This window comes from Rhinopithecus bieti, unplaced genomic scaffold, assembly GCF_001698545.2.
Source record: "Rhinopithecus bieti isolate Rb0 unplaced genomic scaffold, ASM169854v2 scaffold_60776, whole genome shotgun sequence".
NCBI lineage: Eukaryota > Metazoa > Chordata > Mammalia > Primates > Cercopithecidae > Rhinopithecus > Rhinopithecus bieti.
In genome coordinates, this window is record NW_016822963.1 from 44,092 (window position 1) to 53,642 (window position 9,551).

At 43.1% G+C, this 9,551-nt stretch overlaps 1 protein-coding gene across 1 annotated transcript in view; it reads right to left on the minus strand.

Moving 5' to 3' along the window:
* The window catches only part of HS6ST2 (heparan sulfate 6-O-sulfotransferase 2), a gene marked incomplete at its 3' end in the record, with an annotated part of 19,095 nt that overhangs the window by 7,705 nt on the left and 1,839 nt on the right, over positions 1-9,551 (minus strand). The window contains exons 2-3 of the mRNA XM_017861159.1: positions 9,009-9,527; positions 7,415-7,416 (exon numbers count right to left, since the gene is read on the minus strand). Coding sequence (XP_017716648.1) covers positions 7,415-7,416; positions 9,009-9,527 — 521 coding nt within the window. The remainder of the gene's footprint in view (positions 1-7,414; positions 7,417-9,008; positions 9,528-9,551) is intronic.

Sequence of the window (9,551 nt, forward strand, 5' to 3'; positions counted from 1 at the left end):
AAAAAAAAAAAAAAAAAATTCTGGGTTGTATGATGTAACTTGGTCACCCTAGTCAATTTCTAAATACTCTTTGCTTGTATTGACTCTCCTGCAGTAAGTTAGCAAAAACCCAAGGATCTTTACGAGTAAATTGAAGCTAATACTATACTGAAGATTTGTAGTTATTAGTACTGTTATGGGAGAAAGTCAATTAATGCAAGGAATGGTGCACACAGGCCTAATCCATTTGCTGTAAATCAATACATTGCACATTTCAATTGCTCTGTATTCGTAGAGAATAGTGCATGGAACCGATTCATTAGAACTAAACTCTTCACAAGAAACAGACCAATTCTCTCAGACTCACTAGGGCATCTCCGCTAGTAAAATTTAAAAAGCAATCAAACTGAATAAGAAGTACTCTTTGCAGACACTTACATTGGGTAAGAACATGATTCTTGACAATTCAGAGTAGATGAAGTGCAAATTATTCTCATAATATAACTCAGAATTGAAGCTTAAATTGTGACTGAAGAAGAGCCCACAGTTTAATCAGAAAAATACATTTATTGATAATTCCCATGAGCTCCTATTTGATACATTTATATCATAGGATAACAAGTTCAAAACTATTGCCAAGTTATAAATATGGAATTTACGCACAATTTGCATGTATTAAATTTTATTTTGAATCTGCATGTGTGCCTATATTTGAATATTTATAATATTCCAGAAAAAGCACAGTGGAATGTGCAAGACAGATTTATTTAGTGTAATGCTCTGAAATGTGTCAACGTCTTCAACACAGTTTTTAGAGGCAAAATGGCAGAAATAACAAATGGGATGCAATAAGACCAACTGAATAATCTGCAAAGTTCAATACCTACTAAAATGAGAAAAGCTCTTTTGCCAACAAATATTTTACTAAAGTTTAGACAAATATTTATGTAAGCTTACAAGGACACTGTTTTAGAGGACATATATCATTAAGTGAATTATTCATTATCCTTTAATGGAAAAGGGGAAATTCCCATCCAAACATTTCTTTTTAAACTCGGTGACTAAATACCTCATTTCGTGTGTCACGGAACGTCAATATTAGCTTTTCAACTGTGAAGCACGTTCTTTACACTGTCAAAACAACTTGTACCTATGGTGTAGTTTCAGCGGAGTTTCAACAATAAGATTATGCACCTCCCTATATGTGTATAGAGTGGTCCTTCAGATACTGGAATAGTTGGACAATGACATTTCTAATCAACTGTATTTATGGTTAACTGGGGTAATACTCTTAGGCAGTGAAACTTCTCTAGTAGGGGCTGCTTAGTAAAGTGAACTCTCCTTTTCTGCTGGACGAGAGTAACACATACACTAACTGATCTAAGCTCTCAGTTATGGATGTTTAGAACTATAGCCCTTTACCAACCCCAAGATTTTAACTCTTCCAGCCAGGCCATCAGCCCTGGTGTTAACTCACTAAGAAAGAAGCTCATGGAGATCAAAGTCCAGACTATCTCGGATGGCTCTGGCTGAGCAGAATAAGCCTTATATTTCCAACTGTACCACTATTAACTTTCTGTTCCATATAATTTATAAATTAAAATTTATAGTTAATAAATGAGGAAGAAACAATAGCAATTCACTCAAGTAGCTCTATACCGTACTGGCATAAAAAGATTTCCACGCATTGTGTGGGAATATGATAATAGCCAGTTATCAAAAATCAGCAGGCAATGTCTGACTCATCACCTCTGCCTTTCAGTTTGAGGGTTTATTTGGGCTGAGGCTACTCTTCTCATTAAGGACTCCCAGGATATCAAGACGCTAATGAAATAGCCAGCCAGGAACCAAAAAAGTAGACCTGTGTGTAATCAATCACAGCTTAGTAAAACATTATTTTAAAAATTGTTAATGCTTATTGTTATTATATAAATAATGTAGACTAATTCAAAACCTTCAGAAAAGCAGAATAAGAAAACAAATCATTAATAGATCTATTAATATTCTAGTATTTTTTTCTTCCAGTCTCTGTCTTTTATGCTTAGATTTGGGAGGGGTAGGAGATGATTTCTCTCGCTCTCTTTTTTTCTTTAACATAATTGTAGTCATACTGGGTCCATAATTTTCTGTCTCTTTTTCTCTTAGCATTAAATCACTAGCAATTTTCCATGCTCTATCAAAGGACATTTAAGTGGTTTTGTAATAATCCTTCAAGTGGATGTACTGAGATTTCTTGAACCATTCTTCTCCACGTAGATGTTCAGATTGTTTCCAATTTGTTGCACTTATAATAACTCCAGTTAGCCTCCTAGTGTATGTTCTTATAGCATCCTGTACTTCCCCCCCCCAATGGCACTTCATACAATTTTAAGTAATTGATAATTTGTTTTCTGTCTATCTTTCCCACTCCTATGAAGGCAGGGACCACATCTACCTGGTTCTTCCCCGTAACCTCAGCACATAGCACAGGGATAGCAGATACTCAATAAATATTTGCTGAATAAATGAATAAATGAGTGAATGAATGAAAGCATGTATAAAAGTATATTTTCTGCAAAATCCCAGAAAAGAAATTATGGGTCATAGAAATAAATATTTTATATTCTGTGTTTATACTATTTATTTCCAAAAGATCATTCAAGTTACATTCCCATCAACAATGTATGAGATTTTTGATATTTACCATGCCTTTGTCAGCACTGTCTACTTTTTTTGTTTGGTGGTGATATATGTTGGGTTTTGCTTTGTTTGTTTGTTTTAATAAGGGTTAGACAAGCAAAAAAAGTATTCTATGTTTAAATGTGCATTTCTTTAGTACCAGTGAAATAAAACAGTTTTTCCATATCTGCAAACTAGCTGGGGGTTCTATGTTGTATACTGTCTGGTCATGTCCTTTGATTCTCTAATCAATTCATAAGAGTTTTTTGTACAGTAAAGATTTCACCTTTGTGTCCGCTGTAATTGTGCACATTTTTACCAGTTTGAAACCTTTTCATTTTGGCTTTTTTTGACAGATAACCATATTTTATTTTTATGTAATCGTAACTACTGATCTTTTTTCCTTTATTCAAACATCCTTTTCCTTGGCTAAGAGTCCCGTATGTGAATTGCAGCTATCATTTAAATAACAATGCCAATTGTGAATTCAGATTAACTGGGTTCACAGATTCCCACATAAAATGTACGACTGAGCCCAAACCTGCCCCAGAGCCCCAGTTGTCACCTCCTTATAAGGCCTGTCCACTAGAAATCTAGGCAACAGGAATCAGTCATGACTCCTTAGTACCCTCCAGCCCAAACTAGATCCCCTTCTCAATCTCTCTGTTTTGATGGCAGGTACCACCTACATTCCAGACTAGATATCAGGGAGATAGCTTTACCTAGACTTCGACCTTTATTTACTTTCATGGTTTGTTTTTTTTTTTTTTTTTTTTTTTTTTTTTTTTTTTGCACTCTTTCCATCCAAGAGCTTCTCATACTTACTGGGGTTGCTCATTGCCATTCAAGTCCCCCACAGTGGAGCCTAACCCCATCTACTTCCCTAACCATTATTTCTCCAAACATGAACCTTTTGGGTCTGGCCAGACCTGCCTAGGTGAGGCTGCTGGACCTCAAAAGGTCATGAGGACTCCATGCCCACCCACAATGCCTCCTTTCTAATTAATACAACTCTCCTACTCCCAGAGGCCTTCTCAAAAGGATGTCTACTTTTTCTGACCTGTTCCTCATACTTTAGAAAGGAAAGGGCTCTGGAAATTACCTCTTTTAAATTTCCCATTTTATAGATAAGACACTAAGACCAAGGGAGGGGAAAGAGCTTGTCCAAAATCTAAACTTCCTCTCCCAGCACCTGTCTACACTACACAGTCCAGCACTTCATATGCTAATCTTTATGGACTTGAGGCTGAAGATGGTTATCTTGGCTTTTTTGGTTTCATCTTGGCTCTAATCTCCCCCTAGCTGCTAGCACCATGCCAGAGACACGATAGTTACTCCATCTGCTTTGCCGATTAGACCCAAACTACAACATAACAGATGGACTTTTCTCTATTTTTTGTATATTCTGGTAAATGTATGACATTTTAAAGACATTACTGATTTTCAAATTGTTTTCAAACAAAATCCATTTTTAATTAAATATCTAAAGTACCAAATTATTCTGTTCTACCATAAGCTCTGTGAGACAGAGAATGATGTCTCGTCCCTGGAATATAATGAACAGTTTCACAAAATCTTGTTTAATGAATGACAGAAAAAAAGGGATGGCTATTCTTTTAATGTCATTTCATACTACCTCAGATGATGACTGATATCCATAAAAGACAAGCTCTAGCATTTTAATTGCCACATAGCACAGATCTAAAATTATTATTAAGTGATATTAATTCTGAATAGCCTTTTGTACTACCTGAGAACTTACAGCTTTGTCAGGACTCCAACACCATGTTTGACATCCATGCAAAGATGCTAATTAATACTACCAGCATTCTACAGATATTGTAATGGTAGATTTCGCCCCCTCTTCTATGAAATAGTTAAGATGGTACCACAGCTCTCAAAGAGAGCTGAGGAAATGTATCCCCAGCTAAGTAAAGCTGAGAGCCCAACAGCTTAGCGCCTGATGAACCACACAACCAGTACTGACTACTGGCTGTAACAGTCCATTCTGCTTAATGCCTCAGCCTATACCACAAGCCTGTTGTGTCATTTTGCCTCACTGCAAAATCAAGGAAGAGAAAGAGGGAAAGCGTGGGCTTGTGAGGCATGATCAGGTAGACACACTCTATAGTTACAGCTCTTTCAAAATAGAGCCACCTTTTAAAAACAAATGAAAAGAGAAAGCTTTTCCCACAATTTAAAAAAAAAAATAGAATGACCGAAAAAAGCTTTTCTCCGTCTAAACAAACACTGTTTAGTCCTTTCCCATCAATGATATCCTGCTGGATTGAAGATGATAATTAATTACCCTTCCAGATGCCTCAGCCTACTCCCATCCTGCTCAGCTTTGCAGGGATTCCCAACATGGCGATGAAAGTCCCCTCTGCAATCTAGCCACAAGACCTACCCCTGGTGAATAAAACACCTCGGGGATGTAGAAATCTGCTCTTCTCCCAACGGGTGTGGTAATCCTGGCTCAATCACTCATCCAAACTGAAAATTTTTAGAGATGCTAAAAGTCTGGGGTACAACGTGAATATGATCAGATTATTTGACTTGTATAGCCATGGACCCTGACCTCTCAACCCCATTCTGTGCATGCTGGCCAGCATGATACCTAGTGATGAAGAAGGGGGCTAGTGCTATTTCTTTGAGCCCAGTTCTGAATTCCCCCTACAGAACAAATGGCACACTAGAGTTGGCTACAAACAGAGGAAATTTGACCTGAGAAAAGCCTGCAGAATTTGGGACTTTTAACAGCTTGTGAGCAACAATGTTTGGATACACTTTCAAAAATGGTCTCAGAAATTCTAAAATGAGCAAGACCCTTCTTTGACTGCAAACAACATACTGGCAGATGGATGATATCCAATTTCTGATTTTTTAAAAGAAATATTATTCTTAATAAACAGCTTGAGCTTTTCACCAGCCAAGCACTCTCTCTCTCTCTCTCTTTGTCCTCTCCAGGCAACGTGATCACAGTCGTTTCTATTCAGCAGTTATATATCACCCAAGCACTTAACCATCCGCGGAGGCACAGAAGCATCCCAAAGGTAGCACTGGAAGCAGGATTCAGAGTCTTGGCTTGCAGCCACAATAGCCTCTGATACCCCCCCTAATGTGGATGAATGGCTGTGAGTCAGTAGGTGGTTCCTGTCGCAGCTGAAGACTCCTACTGCAGCTCATCCAACCAGGCCTCAGCCCGCTCCCATCCTGCTCAGCTTTGCAGGGATTCCCAACATGGCAATGAAAGACCCCTCTGCAATCTAGCCACAAGACCTACCCCCAGTGAATAGAAAGCCTTAGGGATGTAGAAATCCGTTCTTCTCGCAAGGGGTGTGGTAGCCCTGGCCCAAAAACTCATCCAAACTCACATGTTGTAAAATGACTGACAATGATAATGATGTAGGTGATAACAACAGCCAACATGTATTGACTGTTCATTCACTTTGTGGGAATGACTAACATGAAAGACCTTACTGTGTTTTTGCAAAAAACCCTTGTTCATCAAGGTGCAGTCAACAGAGCAAGGGTTGTGGAGTCAGACAGAACTGCAGTCAGATAGATGCCTGCAGTGCCGCGAAAAAAACTCAGTGACCGGGGTAAGCCCTTTAGCCTTTTTGGGCTTCATTCTCATCTGATAAATGGGGATACTTTTGTCCACTCTGGCCTCTTGCTGAAGATTGTGTAAGTTTACAGAGGAATACCAGAGATAAGGGATATGAATGCTTATCACAAACTGGAGTGCACTCTCCACACAGGATCTGGTCAAGGGTCACATGGCCGGTTAGTGGCTGGCCTAGAACTAAGGCCCAGCTGTCTGAACTCCCAGGCCAGAAAGGTGGAACTGTTGCTCCCCTCAGTTGGGAGGAGCACAGAGACCACCAGCTGTCATGGAGAGGCTGTTTGACGCAGGAACACCCAAAAGCTGACTCTCCCATTTCCAGGCACCAGTTTCTTACCCCCACATTTCACCACTGGTGCAGCTGCCTTTACCTCTAAATTTTCTCCTAGCACAGACACATACAACAGTCATATACACACACTCTCTCATTCTCATACACACATGCACACCTTAGTTCTTACAGATTATCAGAACTCACAGAACTGGTCCTGCAACCCCTAGGGATCTGTCAACATCCAGGGAAATTCTGGAACCCCTAGGCTATCCCTGTTCTTCAAGGTGAGTATTTCCGGAGGTGGGCAGGAATGAATGAAATAAAAAGGTACCCTTGAGGTAGCAATGCATTTCTCTAGCAAATTTTATTTCATTTTTGCAAATACTGTAAAATCCAGTAACTGTGACTTTTTAGAACATGGTTTTTCTTTGATTAGACTAGATGGCACTGTGGCATCACCCTTTTAATAACCAAGAAAATCCTATGTCATTTCAAATAATTTTGCTTCAATTGGGACAATCCAAGAGGCTTTGAGGGGTCCTGATTATCTTCTGGAGAATTCGGGAAGGAATCTGCCAGAGGACAGTAGCCACCAAACAGATAATCTAGACCACATTAGTAATGTGTGTTTATAGACAACATACCCTGACCTACATGTTCAAAAGGATCAGTAAAGGCGTATGTGTCCCATGGAACTCCAGACAAGGCCATGGCTTTCATGGTGACCACGACCTTGTTTTCATTTCTGTGCTATAGTCATGGCTGTGGAATTCTACTTTTGCCCAGAAGAGTTTTTTAAATATTACCACCTCTCACTACACCTACAAGGTCTGTCAGTATGACAAATTCTTTTCAATATTGCCAAATTGTTTGGGAACTTCTTAAACACCAGAATATTGTTGTGACAATGACTGAGACAACTGTACCAATGGACTGAGGTCCTGGGGCTAAGGTTTTCTTGAGGTGAAGAAAAAAATCTGTTAGTATTGTAAAGGAAATACAAGTTTGACAGATTCTGCCACAATTCCAGCATTTGAGAAAGGACGCTGTAAACTGAGAGAAGAGAGAGTGAAGAGGAGAGGCAGGGGGTGATGTTCCCCCTAAATCTCAATGGTAATCTGAAAGTCAAGGCTCTAGGGCTCTATTTGCTGCAGTTGGACAGAAAAATCCACACTGGTTGTTGCATTCTGACAGTCAACTGCAAAGGGTAACAAGTGCACCCGGGGGGATGGGGGTGGGACACAGACATGTCCTTGCCGGCCCAGTGACCCTATCCAGAGGCCTCCAGGCCATGAAACTCACCTTGTGCACTTCCTAGACTCCTCCTTCAGCCTAGATTTGTTTTAAGGAGACTTGCGAAACAGTAGCCCTGGCTGGACCAACTGCACCCCATAGCACTCACTTCCCCCACTCCACCATCACCCACTTTACAGTACTCCATGACCTCCAGCAACTGGACATCGCGTCTGAAGGAAGGAAAATACCCTTGCTTCCGGCTACAGATTATTAATAAATCAGTTTTTACCGCATCAGCCCAGGCTCACAGAAAATGGGCTGGCAGCGCCCCATGCCGGGGCTCCGGCTCGGGCTTTTTAAATATTTTTTGTAAGTCAGGAGAGGCTCCTGGTGGCTGAACCCCACATGGGGTCCAGGGCACCATCCCAACCCGCGCTTCCGTCCGCGGGGTGACCCCGGCACTCCTAAAGAGCCACGGATGCCTCTCATGCAGCCAATAGTGAGAGGCAAGCCTGGGAACCATGAGCTCTCCTTGGGTGTCGGAAAATAGCGACAGAGGGACACCCAGTAGCCCGGGGAGAGCAGAGCTAGAGCGGGGAAGGAGGGAGGTGATAAAAGTCTGGCAAGAAAAGAGAAACAGAAAGGGTAAGAGAGCAAAAGAAGAAAAGCGAAAGAGGGGAATGGAAAGAAGGAAACAGCGAGCAAACAGGAGCAGACAAGATCTGGGGCACAAGAGAGAAAGAGGGAGAACAAGGCAAATAGACGAAGCGAGAAAAAAGGGGGAGGGAAGAATGCGGGCGCCGAAAGGAGGAAGAGAGCGCTAAAAGGAGACTTCGGAACCCGGGTGCAGAGTAGAGGAAAGGAGGTATCCAGAGACGCTGCACCGACAGCGCGGCTCTTTAGGGCTCTCCAGTGCGGAGACTGAGTGCGATGCCCCGTCCCAGCGGCCAGTGAGGCGCTTGTTCCGGGCCTCTCGGCTGCCTCCCCACTCCCGCTCTCCCAACCATCACGCAGGCCACCCTGCGGAGAGACAGACGGTCAGTCCGGGGACGGAGCGGAAAGCCTTTCTGAGGCCAACACAGCGCCGCGAACGTGTGCTACTGGGCGCCCAGCACCTGCCCAGTCGGGGTGCAAACGCCCGGGCGCCAGGGTGCCTGCTAGGTCCCCGGCATGGGGCAGCCGCGCCTCCCAGTCCTCCTAGGCCCGAGTCCCGCTCGACTACGGGAGCGCACTCACCTGGATGGTCTCAGCCTGGCGTCGCGCTTGCCGTCCACCACGGAGGGCACACAGCTGGTGAGCTCAGTCCAGTCGGCGTGCAACCCGCAGCTCCAGCCCGTGGAGAACCTGGAGAAGAGCCAGGTCTCCCGCTTACCCGGTCGGTGGCAAGTGCATTTCTTCTGACCCACGCGGCACTCGCACGGCTGCTCCAGCTGGATGTTGCGCACCAAGTGGCGGCCGAAAGTGGTGCCCCCGGTCTTCTGGATGTGCAGGAACACGATCAGGTCATCGCCTTTGATGTCGAAGTCTACCTTGCGCAGGAGGTCGCCGCGGGTGAAATTGTAGCGGGGCACGAACCTGGCGGAGCTCTCATCCTCCGAGCGGTACGGGTCCGGCACCGGGGAGCTGAACGCCTGCAGGCGGAGGAGCTGGCATTCTGTGCCGGGGCACACGTATTGGAGGACGATCACGGCAAATAGGAAGAGCATCACCAAAGCTAGCAGCAGCTTGTTGGATTTCTCATCCATGTTCCCGACGCTGGGGGAAACCCAAGCTCGTTAC